The sequence below is a fragment of the Populus euphratica genome, unplaced genomic scaffold, assembly GCF_000495115.2.
Source record: "Populus euphratica unplaced genomic scaffold, PopEup_1.0 scaffold116.1, whole genome shotgun sequence".
In the NCBI taxonomy this organism is placed as follows: Eukaryota; Viridiplantae; Streptophyta; class Magnoliopsida; order Malpighiales; family Salicaceae; genus Populus; species Populus euphratica.
The window spans coordinates 301,080-314,429 of NW_011499995.1; the positions used below are offsets into that span (position 1 = coordinate 301,080).

At 29.8% G+C, this 13,350-nt stretch overlaps 1 protein-coding gene across 1 annotated transcript; it reads left to right on the top strand.

The window, feature by feature from the left end:
• Window positions 1-7,151: 7,151 nt before the first annotated feature.
• On the top strand, window positions 7,152-12,215 carry LOC105140592 (54S ribosomal protein L10, mitochondrial-like). The gene is made up of 4 exons (XM_011047474.1): window positions 7,152-7,650; window positions 8,354-8,437; window positions 8,529-8,618; window positions 11,861-12,215. Exons 1-4 carry the CDS (start codon window positions 7,276-7,278, stop codon window positions 12,119-12,121), a joined length of 810 nt encoding a protein of 269 aa, XP_011045776.1. The 5' UTR covers window positions 7,152-7,275; the 3' UTR covers window positions 12,122-12,215.
• Window positions 12,216-13,350: the final 1,135 nt, after the last annotated feature.

Genomic DNA, 13,350 nt, shown 5'->3' on the forward strand with positions numbered 1-13,350 from the left:
GTCCTCAAACTTTTAATTTATATATATATATATTTTATTTTGAATATTTATTATTCAATTTCATCTCTTGAAATTTAATTTTTATATTAATTTTGATCCTTATTTTTATAATTCTTATTTGCTTTTTCCTTATCCTTGTTTTATTAAAAAAGATTATCTATCAAATTTGATCTTTATTCTTTTGATTGTTACTTATTTTATTTGAAATAATTTATAAAATGTTAATATTATTATTTTAATTTATTCATCTTTTATTTTTATTTTTTTAGATTTGATCTCGATTATTTTGATTATTATTTATTTTATTTGAGATAATTTATGAAATTATATTTTTTTAATTAATTTATATTAATCTCTTGAAAATATTAAATTTAATCTACATAATGATGATTTTAACTCAAACAAAATAGAAATAAATTAGAGGCTAAACAAATTGTCAGAAAAAAAAAAAAGGATTACATTGACACTCCCTAAACTTAGATTTAATTAGATCTAAATGTTAGGATTTGAAGCTAAACTTGCTAGCAGTAACCAATAAAATTATAATACAATATTAAAAAATCATTTCAAATAATTTTAAGTTATTAATAGAATTTTAATATTGAATTTATATTAAATCATCGGCAAAATACTACTTTCTTTAGTATATTGTTTCTAACAATTGACTTAATGTGGTTGCAAAGTCTTTCTTAAAATATTTTTTTATCAAAGAGCATATTCAATTATATTACTAAATAATAACTTGATGTATTTTTTATCAAAGAGTATGTGGTTTTGTGTTATATTTTTAATTTGAGATTAGAGGGTGTTTGGCAGTGTGGTAATAGTTATTTTTTAAAATATTTTTCATTTTAAAACATATTAAAATAATATTTTTTATTTTAAAAAAATTATTTTTAAAATTAGTATATTAAAATGATCTAAAAACATAAAAAATATATTAATTTAAAGAAAAAATTTTAAAATTTTTTTTTGTTCAAAAGCATTTTGAAAACGCAAGTATTTTGTTCAAAAGCATTTTGAAAACGCAATGTTAAACATTGTCTAATAAAAACAAAGTTTTTATATATACACTGGTTTTGTTTATTCATTTATATTTTGGCATGTTATTATTTTTCATTTACAAGATTTTTTAGAAATAAAATTTATTCATGCAAGTCATTCAGTTATAACGAGCATCGATGTTCATGTTTTTCCACGAGACTAGAATATTTTTTTTGTAAATATTAATGTTCAAATGCCAAAATAAAATAAGAAAAGAAATTACAAAATAAAACTCGATTATGATAAACATATAAACCATGGTAATTAGGGCCAAGCAAACCTAATATATCACATCAAACTCTTGATTTAAATAATAAAATTAGAATAACTTAATAAAAAATAAAGAGAATTTCAAAGTTTTTTTAGAAAAAAACATGTGTTAACATTTTAAACATGTGACCTAGATCATTAGACCCAAAACACCTAATATAGAAAAATTATGAAGTTCAATTCTCAATTAATCAATATTTGAAGGATGAAATTGAAAAAAAAAATTAACTATACAAGAGGGTTTAGAAAATAGCAATTAAAAAAATAAGAATCAAAATTAAAATACAAAACAAATTTAATGTTTAATTTAAAGGTGAAATTGAAAAGAAAAATCAATTTAATATAAGGACAAAAAAAATCAAATAAATAAGGGTCAAAATTAATATAAAAATAAAAACAATATTTTGATTGAATAATAAAATTAAAAAGAATAATAACTTTCACAGAAGGCCCAATAAAATAAATTAGAAATCAAACAATAAGAATCAAATTGAAAAATATAATCTTATCAATTTCAATTGAGGGATGAAATTGAAAACTAATAAGACTTTTATAAAAGAACCAAGGTAAAAATAAAAAAAAAATTCAAAGAACGAAGACCAAGTTGGAGAATATGATATTTGATAATTTAGGATTAAAGGATAAAATTAATAATAAATAAAACTTATATAAAAGAGCCACTACCAAAAACAAGAAATAAAAAAAAATAAGGATTAAAATTGAAATACTAATAACTAAAAGTGTCAAACTATAATTTTAGAGGGAAAAGAGATAAAGGATAGGAAAACAAGGCCAACCAGCGACAAACTAGAAAACCACTTGAGACATGTGTTGTACTAATAAAAAAAAGACGCAGTGATGTTTTCATTAACACAATAAAAAAATATTTTTAAATGCCAAGAAGCATTGAAAGTACCACCTAAATGATATGACCACCTCCCACGTCCCTAGGTGTATCATATATACATGTTTCTTTTTTGTTTCAAATACCAAAATGCATATGAGTTGATTTTTTAATTACAAAAAAATTATTGTGAAAAAATAAAAACACTCATTAACCTCAGACTTAAATATTTTTATTTTAAGAGTATTTTTATTATTTTATTATGCATTTTAATTATTTATATTTGATTAAATATTAAATTACCTCTCAGGTTAAATTATAATAATGAAAAATTTATTGGGAAAATATAGAAATGCTCCTTCACCCAACTTTAAACTTTTTTAAACAAACTAGAAAACCACTTAAGACATGTGTTGTACTAATAAAAAAAAGTCGCAGTGATGTTTTCATTAGCATAATAAAAAAGTATTTTTAAATGCCGAGAAGCATCAGAAATACCACCTAAATGATATGACCACCTCCCACGTCCCTAGGTGTATCATATATACATGTTTCTTTTTTGTTTCAAATACCAAAATGCATATGAGTTGATTTTTTAATTACAAAAAAATTATTGTGAAAAAATAAAAACACTCATTAACCTCAAGCTTAAATATTTTTATTTTAAGGGTATTTTTATTATTTTATTGTGCATTTTAATTATTTATATTTGATTAAATATCAAATTACCTCTCAGGTTAAATTATAATAATGAAAAATTTATTGGGAAAATATAGAAATGCTCCTTCACCCAACTTTAAACTTTTTTAAACTTTTTTTGTTTTCAATAATATTTTGATTGTTTTACTATGAAATCAAGATTAAAAAATATTTATTCATGATCAATTTAAAAATAATGACTAAATTATGTAGAAAGATTTTAGTATTTTCAAAAGCTATTATAAATATCAAGAGGTAAAAATATTATTATACTTGTTTAATAAATAGTGCTCGTGGGGGTTTTAGGTTTACAAGGAAAGGTGAACATTTAACCAAAAAATTAACCTAATTATTTTAAAAAGCTTAAATATTTTTATTTTAAGGGTATTTTTATTATTTTATTGTGCATTTTAATTATTTATATTTGATTAAATATCAAATTACCTCTCAGGTTAAATTATAATAATGAAAAATTTATTGGGAAAATATAGAAATGCTCCTTCACCCAACTTTAAACTTTTTTTGTTTTCAATAATATTTTGATTGTTTTACTATGAAATCAAGATTAAAAAAAATATTTATTCATAATCAATTTAAAAATAATGACTAAATTATGTAGAAAGATTTTAGTATTTTCAAAAGCTATTATAAATATCAAGAGGTAAAAATATTATTATACTTGTTTAATAAATAGTGCTCGTGGGGGTTTTAGGTTTACAAGGTGAACATTTAACCAAAAAATTAACCTAATTATTTTAAAACATATAATAAAGGTTAAAAAAATTCTATCTAATATTCTAACACTCGTGCTAAATGTTTCTTATTTTGTACATGCTAACATTTATTAATTATAACTAAAATTTATTAGTGTTTTATTGTAATATGAGTTACTCTATATTGTAAATATTTTTATTATGAATTGCACTATTCTATATTATAATTAGAATAATATAAGATATAAGTGTTTTTATTATGGACTACACTGTTTGGTAGAAATGTGATAAGGCTGCAGCTTGCAAGCCCCATGCCTTAAGCTGGAGGCATGCCTACTAGGATTGTGGACACCTGATGTTTAGCTACTAGGTCTGGGTATTGGATAAGCTATGCTCTCCTAATCGCACTCCTGGCTGTAGTCACCTGGCACTTGATTTGTCTAGTCTTGGGCACTGAGAGCAAACCCACATGCCTGGCTGCAGCCTCAAGATGAGTGGGTCTTCATACAGGTGACCCTGGGATCTGCAGGCCCGTGAGGCAAGGACTAGAGACCAGAGCGCCTGGGGTTGTAGCCTGTAGGTCCCAAGCGTCAGGCTGGATGTATGTCCACTGAGGCTACGAACACCTGGCACGTGGCTATCAAGCCTTCACATTGCGCAGGCACACCCTCCTTAGCCGTGCTCTAGGCTACAACCACCTGGCATGTGGTTTGTCAGGCCTTCGACGCTAGGGGCAGACCCGCATGCTTGGCTGCAACTCCAGGACAAGCGGCCCTGCAACCCCGTGATTTTGGGGTTTGCAAACCCACGAGGCAGGACTCAAAAGTATTGGGTCCAAGAGATAAGATTAATGTTCTTGGATCTTGGGTCGTGTTATAAATATTATTATTTTTGTTATAATTCAATAATTCTAATTATTAATATAAAAATATTACAATTTATGTTATAAATATTCTTGAATTTCTTAATATAATTATTTGCATTACAAATATTATTATTTTTCTTATAATTTAACATATTCATATCAAAGATATTATCATTTGTGTTATAATATTATTATTTTTATAATAATTCAATTTTTTAATATAAAAAATATTATTATTTGTGTTAGATATATTGTTGGGTTTCTAAATATAATTATTTGTGTTATAAATAGTATTATTATTACCATAAAAGAAAAACCATACATTTTTTAAAATGATTAAAAAAATATAAAAAATTGGATAAAAAAATTAAATATTATTATTAATATTATAAAATAGTTATGTTGAGTTCAACATTGTGCAGGACCCCAATAGTCTTGGGTCATGCAGGTTGCAGGATTCAAAATAGCCTGGGGTTCGGCCGGGTACAGTACCCAAATAGCCTAGAGTCCTGCATGCTATAAGACCCAACATAGTCTTGGATCTGGCCAGGTAGACAACCTAAATAACTTTGGGTCTTGATCGCAGCAAGACCTGAATATCTGCATGGTCCAAAATAACCTTGGATCTGGTCATGTATAGGATCCAAATAATCTTAGGTCCTGGCCTTGACAGGACCCGAATAGCCTTAGGTCCTGTCATTGTCAAGACCTAAATTTTTATGAAAATAAAAGGTGATTTTGCAGCATAGCGTAAATCACGTAACTAATATTATATTGATTGTGGAAGTTGTTTTAATGTAATTTAGTTGCTATAGTGGATTTAAAAATATCCTAGTTGACTTGGTATGTGTTAAGATAGTTCAATTGATTAGTAAAAAATATTTGAGGATGAAATTAATAAAATTAAAAGAAAAAACTTATTGATCTAACTTTTTACTTAATCTGAATTTAATACTAAACTATGTGGAAGTTGTTTTGATGTAATCTAGTTAATTTAAAAACAACTAGGATACTTATTAAAAAATAAATATGAAATTGAAAATAAAAAGGGGAAATGAAAAAAAAAGATTCATTATTTACATGAGTAATAATAAATAAAATTAAATAAAAAAAAAAGAAAAAAAAAAAGGCGGAACGAAGAGGGGAGAAATAAACAGTCAGGAAAAGAACGATAGCAGGAGAGTAAGATTGAGTTATTTTTTTAACTATATTAAAATAATATGTTTTTTAATTATTAAAAATTATATTTAATATTGATATATTAAATAATTTAAAAATACTAAAATTATATTAAATTTAAATAAATTTTTTTAAAATATTGATTGGACTGTGTTTCAAATAGTGTCTAAAAATAAGTTGAGTGTAAAATGTATTTTTTTTGTCGGTTTGCAGAATTTATAGTTTTTATATATATGTTAAAAAGCAATTTATCATTCAAACAAACGAACACATTTTTCATTAACAGAAAATTTTGTTATTTTTTAAATATATTAAAATAATATATATTTTTTATTTTTAAAAAATTATTTTTAAAATTAACGTATCAAAATGATTTAAAAAATTATTAATTTAAAGAAAAAAATTTTAATTTTTTTAAAATACTTTTAAAATATAAAAATAAACACAACTTTAATTAGTTTTATAAATGATTTGACGTTTCATCAAATTAAAATAGAGAAATAGAATATAATATATAGAAAACCTGTCTAAGATGGTCACTCTCAAGCTAAATGGTTTATATATATATATTATCGATATCAAAGAGGGAGACATTGATGGCGATTTCAAGAAGCATATATAATAATAAAAAAATATTATCGGTATTAAAGAGGACATTGGTAACGATTTCAAGACTCTTAAAAACTCATTTATTGGCTACCTGGTAGCTCCTGCTTGGTTAGGATTCCCTCTTTTTTGAAGAAATTGCAACTAGTGGTTACAACATAGGCATTCCTTGTGTTTTTAAAAATCTTTTATGTTTTTTATTTTAAGATATTTTTAAATTATTTTTATATAAAAATAAATTTTAAATAATAATAATAATAATAATATTTTATTATATATAAAAAACAATTACTACAATGTTAAAAATTATTATAATTATAAACTCTAGCTCGATTAAACTTAATGATCGTTCATTATAGAGCTTGGGTCATAATTTATTTTAAATTAAATATTTTTTAAATGAAAAATTAATTGCTTTTATAAATAAAAAAAAAGGTTGACTGCATCTATAAACAATCCAAGCCATAATCATATAATGGTTTTATAACTAAAATATAAGCAACAATCCAAATTGTAACCATGCTATAAAATTTCTATATGCATTTGATTAATTTTCTATAACAAAAATACTAAATATAAAAAAAATATAAATATGTATAATAAAAGAGATATATATTAAATTTATATCTTAAAATATCTTAAAAATAAATTTATATATTTTTAATAATATGAGACTTGTCTAATTTATTTGTCTGTTAAAAAAATTAAATAAATGCTACCACAACATGGGCTTTAAATTATCTTAGCTTGGATGTTCAAGGCAAAACAATATTTGGAATACTGATAAATATTATTTTTTAAATATTTTTATGATTTTTAAATATATTTTTTATCTTTTTAAATTTATTTTTGATATTATTGTATAAAAATATTTTTTTTTAAAAAATTAAAAATTAGCAAAACGCAACCGCTGCTCAAAACAATCTATTATACTCATGCCAATAGATCATATTTGGTATTTCTTAACAGTCACAGAAGCTAAAACCCTAAATCAGCGGATGACAAACAAATTACAAAACCCTTTACAACTTAACTCATATTTTTGATAAAAAAAAATGATAAGGAGAAGATTACTCTCTTCATTGCTCTCATCAACCCCACTCTCAACTCCCAAAGCCACCTCAATTTCCACTTTCACTGCAATTCAAACTTTCAAAGACTCAAACTTTGCAAATGGGGTTTCTGGATTTATGGGTTTTAGGGCTTATAGTTTGTTAAGTTTGAATGATTTGAGGGACAATGTGCCAAGGAAGCAGAAGACGAGAAAGGGTCGTGGTATTGGGTCTGGTAAGGGCAAGACGGCAGGGAGAGGTCATAAAGGACAGAAAGCTAGAGGGACTATGAAGTTTGGTTTTGAAGGTGGGCAGACTCCAATGCGAAGGCGTTTGCCCAAAAGGGGGTTTAAGAACCCCTTTAGTCTCACTTTTCAGGTATATTTTCCTGGTCTCTAAGTTCCCCATTCCGTCTATTGTTTTGAATTGGAAAAAAATGGGAACCTGTGGTCTGTTATCTATTGATTTTTAGTTTTTTATTAAGAGCAATGAAGCCTAATTTGCATTTGGTATGAAAAAGTAGCTGTGGTTAAGTGATTGGTAATCGCAGCTTGTCAAAATTCAATTTTTTGTTGTGTTGACGATTTCTGCTGAGATTGATTAGGAATGAAAGCTCTTTTTTTTTTTCCCTTTTTTCTTTGTAGGGATCATAACAGACACGAGGTTAGTCTTGGATTATATGTTAACTTGAAAGAATGCTTAATTAGACGCCCAGAAGATTTTTTGGAGTCGTGTTTTGAGTTTATAATTGTGCTACTCTGCACTACGTTTAAGATGAGATATGCTTGTTTTATGGATGCTAGGATAAAATGTAGGGATAAAGAAAGTGAAATGGAAAAACTCTTCTTTGATGGGATGCAATCTACTGAAAATAGTTGTATTTTGCTGAGTTGATTAATGGCTGTTGTTTTCTCTGGTATCAGATAAAGAAAAACAATCCATAAACATAATTTCAAATTTGTTATATTTATTGCCTTTTTGAATATTGCTATTGATTTCATCCTTTCTTGTAAGTATACTGTAATGGTCTCCATTCTTTTGCTCATTCCTTGATCGTTTACTCCTGTGCTTTCTCTGGCAGCCAGTAGGTTTGGGAAAGATTGCAAAACTTATCAATGCAGGGAAGATAGATTCCCATGAATTAATCACAATGAAAACCCTCAAGGTATGCTAGTGTCCCTCTTCAGATCTCAAATCTAAGCCACTGTGCCATGGTGGGCCTTGGTCTGTGCTGATCATTACAATTATTCCAACAGGATACTGGGGCCATTGGGAAGCAGATAAAAGATGGAGTAAGACTGATGGGACGTGGTGCAGAGAAGATCCAATGGCCTATTCATCTAGAGGTAAATTTTATTTGAAAAGCTTCTGCATTGTTGTCTGAACTTAATGAACAAACAAATTTCTAGAAAGCTGTCAAAAATGTGCTGACTCGCAGATTCTACTTCTTTTACTTGTTGTTCAAATAGGGGAAACAATTAGACAAATTATAAGAATTTTCATTTTACATTAATCAGAGTGTTTGAAACAGGTCACTTAAGCATATATCAATTTTGTGTGATGGAAATTATATGTTTTGCATTTTAAGTACAAGTTAAGATCCAGAATTCAGAGCTAAAACTATTAACTCCTTGGGGATGTGATACAATGCAATTATTGAGAAATTGGATTCGCTATAAACTATGCTAATTCCCGGGAGAGGGGAGGACTTGCTACCTGATTCTAACCATCTGCCCTTCCAAGACTACTAACTACCTAACTGAATTTTCTCACCTGCACTGCTTTTCCTACTAACTATACCAGTTTGTACTGTAACAATGCACCCTGCCGAAAGAACCTTGTCCTCAAGGTTCATTCATTGCTTGGGTTCTGTTTATAGGTACATTCCATTCTATGATTGTACATTTAGAACTTCGTCAAGTGGATCCTTGATTTAAGTACTGAAACTCCAGCTTCAATGTCTTCAAGTTTCCAATCCACTTGGGGCTGGGTTGCAACTGCAATGTTGCATCTGTTAGTGTAGACAGTAGCACGACAACCTTCGGGAAAAAAAAAAGAAAACATTTGCAGCCATGATGTATGTTCTGTGATCAAATTTTCTGCAGTTTCTTTTTCTAATCTTACAATTCCATTGAACCAATCAAGTGACTAAGAGGCACCAAATTTTCAGGAACATTTTGTATTTTCCAAACATTTCAAGGCTTCCAACATAACAGCAAGGTTGTTGCTGCATAAATTCAAGTTCTTGTCGAGCTATAAACCATTTGAAGATAAAAATTTACTGCTTCTTTATCACTGTCAATCTTCCAAAACAAACAAGCCTGCCTGATTTCCTTGATGTCCAAAACAGTTGCTTTTGGAGCTTAAAGCAATTTTGCAACCAAAACATTTCACTGAATTTCATGTTGACAACACAATTTGTCAAGGCTTGATGTCTGATAAAAGAATTGATTGATATTCCAAGCAAGTCACTAGCCTCCAAGGTCAATGTTTCTACACCTTGCCATAGAATATGTATCGAATACCTGATACCATCCAATTCAATTTTCCCCTTTGTTGCAACCTTGAATACAAAAAATGTTATGATTAAACAGACAAGATCACAACCACCTTTAATGCCTGCAATCACTTTTCTGAAAGCATTCCCCATGTTGAATTCTTTCACAACAACAGTCCTTGATTCTTTCATAATTTTTATCCAAGTAATTCATCCACTTAGTTCCAGAACCAAGCTATCATATTTTTTTTTCAATAAATCTTCCAGCTGTAGCAGGTCACTGCCTACTACAGAATGCTTTGCGCAATCAAATGTGTAGAAGCAGAGATAACATTCTTTTGATTTGGAAGAGAACCCATATTTGAATTGGTATACAAGGCTGTCATTGCTCACAAACAAAGAATCTGATGCTTCTTTTTTATACTCTTTTGTGCATAAGCATAACTAGACATAGCCTCCACTTCTTCATGACAATCCTCGATTCTAACACCATTCCCTGTAAAATCTTGACCAAAAAACCCATCCTCCAAAAATTACATCCCTCAGAATACCACAAATTGAACCCCAAAATCATCACAATGCTGCCGTTGATTCCTAATATCAATTAAATGCTCTTGTTTAGCTTTATCAATAGCATCAAGAACAAATTGACCTTATCTTGATTAACAACTACATTATCTTCCACGTTTTGACAATCTTGTAGTAACAAACCTTCAACAAATTTATTCTCAATGGCTAATTCAGTTTCCAGGCATTTCTTAAACTGGATTTCAACAGTTTCTTTGATATCAGACCCGATGCAATCAGTTCCTAAAGAAATCCCATCCATGTTCTGATTTTTAGCAAAGAACTTAGAGCAATGATCATCTTTTATCCTGTATTTCATCAAGGCCCACAAAATTAATCGAATCAACAGCTGTAATATAGGACTTGGATTCAATCCGACTTGATTATTGGGTATGCAAGGAAGATTCTCATTCTCTAATCTCTGTTTCCTGTTGATTCATCAATGGCAGCATCTCCTTATCATCATTAGTGCTTTCATCTTGCAACAGCCTCTCCAAACTCTCAAGAATCTCATCCTTTAACTGATTAAGCTTCAAAGTCGATTCTTGAGCGATCTGCTTCGAATCTTTATCCAACACTGCTGGGTTGAGAGACTTTGATACTGAATTCTGATCAGATTCTTGATTCTGCTGGGTTGCGAGACTTTGTTATGCAAGTCTTTGACACTGAATTCTGATCAGATTCTTGATTTTGCAAGCAGGAGCGATGGTGCTTGCCACGGCTTGAATTCACTTCAACACTTTCTAATTGTGTCTCCCCAAAACCAGGTTGTGAAATTTAGTATCTAATATCTAATCTACAACACCCATCATAAATGCATCTTCCATGAAGGGAAGTTGTAGCTGATAGTGCATTCTGAAAGGATTGAAAATAGACCAGAGAAAGCCCTTCAAACTCCTCAATTCAGGGCACACAACCATATGGTGCAGGACATCTTTTGTAATAAATCTGGCAATGAACCCTTCCTTAAGGAACTTCCATTCTGGCCTTCAAGATTTACAGACAGTAGAGATGTTTAGATATGAATAAAAAGGAATTGAGCAATTAATGGCCAAGGATGAACTACCCTGCTACCAATTGATACAATCCAATTATTGAGGAGTTGAATTAGCTATAAATATGTCCCAGAAGAGGGGAAGAGGAATATCAACCAATAATGGTAGGAAACAGGAAGAAATCTTATTGGTTGAAATAGAGAAAGTGACAGGAAAGAGAATTCAGAGAGAAGGAACCACAAATGCCAAAAGATACCTGGAACCCTAAGCTAAAGTACTTTTTATAATTACTACAAACCATGTAGGACTTGATAGTTGATTCTAACCATCTCCCCTTTCAAGACTACTAACTAATTGAATCTTCTCATCAATACTCTTTTCCTACTAACTATACCAATTTGTACTGCAACAGTGTCATGGAATTTCTTGACATTTTTACTATACCAATTTGTACTGTAACAGTGTCATGGAATTTCTTGACATTTTTGCTGAAATTGATTAAACTTATGCTCATAAATGATGTATACAGGTGTCAAGAGTTACTGTCCGGGCGAAGGAAGCAGTTGAAGCTGCTGGTGGATCCGTCAGACGAGTGCATTACAATCAGCTGGGTTTCCGGGCATTGCTTAAGCCTGAGTGGTTTGAAAAGAAGGGCAGGTTGTTGCCGAAGGCTGCCAGGCCTCCACCAAAGCTGAAAGATAAAGTTGATAGCATAGGCCGCTTGCCTGCCCCGACCAAACCTATTCCTTTTTACACTGAAGAAAAGGAGGCAGCCTCTGCTCCTACCTAGTTGATCAAACAATCATTTTGGGGTCAGAGTGTATTTTGATGAAGTACTTAACAAGCCTGCACAACCCTCCCCCCCCAACAACAACAAGGTCTTCAATTGCATTCTATTACCCCCCCCCAACAACAAGGTCTTCAATTGCATTCTATTTTCACATGCTTTCCATGAATCATGCAGTGTTTAACAAGTGAATCCGTGGAAACCTCCATTTTGATGGGCTCTTAAAGAAATAAGGGAGACCTTTTGCGATGTAATTCTAGTTTTGCAATCTTCTGGAGCACAGATTTTTCTTCCAAACAAGAACAAGTTGTGAATGGGTTGAAGTAGGCAATGGGTTCTTTAGTTATCATTTTGTGACAATTTTGACGAGTTTGGTTCCAAACCAAAGCGTCCAGTGGCCTCTTATTTTGCAATTTATTGTTTCTTTAAATCTTGTATCGAAAATAATACGGACACTAGAAATACAGAAACTGCAATCCCATCTTCGTTTGCTCGTCATGTCAGCTGGTAACTTTTCTTGGGAGGGTAGCCACAATTCAACATCCACCCGCCCCCCCCATATCCTGGTGATGTGACTAGCTATCACCTTATCATCTTCTGACCGATCAGTCCATTGGGATTGCTTCTGATAAGTGATTTAAAAAAAAATTTAAAAAATTAAATTATATTATTAATATATTTTTTTAAATAAAAAATATTTTAAAAAATAATAATAACTACATTTCCAAACATATTCAAACCCCGTTGCCATAGCAGTGGATGCATAATACTTTGGTATATCTGGAAAAAATGAATCATATAAGCTACGTGCATGCTCTGCTTCTTGCTCTTTCCAACCATTTAGTTCATTTACCATCCAAAATATTGAAAAAAAACCCCTCGTTTTCATCGATATTCCGAACAATGCTGCGTACTTTCTTGTCATCAACAAAAGAATCCCACCAAATTATCAATGAAAATCATTTCTTTTGTAGTTTAGAAATTAAACAGGCTCCAAACACAAGCATACAATGATATATAACTAGACACCGAGTTCTCTAGGCAAATCGTTCTTCATAACAAGGACCAGACTTTTTATCTTGCAATCCTGTGATCTGTTTTGTTACATAAATCCTATGATCTGTTTTGGTGCATCTATTTTACAAAGACATAATTTTATATTCCCGTGGATTCAGGCGACTGCCACCCAGAGTTTAGTTCAATGATCAAAGTCACTGTTAACTTATCCTGAT

Bases quoted from the DNA above. Each gene is read 5' to 3' on its own strand.
- LOC105140592 (XM_011047474.1), top strand. From the start codon at position 7,276: ATGATAAGGAGAAGATTACTCTCTTCATTGCTCTCATCAACCCCACTC. The intron at 8,438-8,528 runs GTATGCTAGTGT...TTATTCCAACAG, and splicing joins TCACAATGAAAACCCTCAAG to GATACTGGGGCCATTGGGAA. The intron at 8,619-11,860 runs GTAAATTTTATT...TGATGTATACAG, and splicing joins AATGGCCTATTCATCTAGAG to GTGTCAAGAGTTACTGTCCG.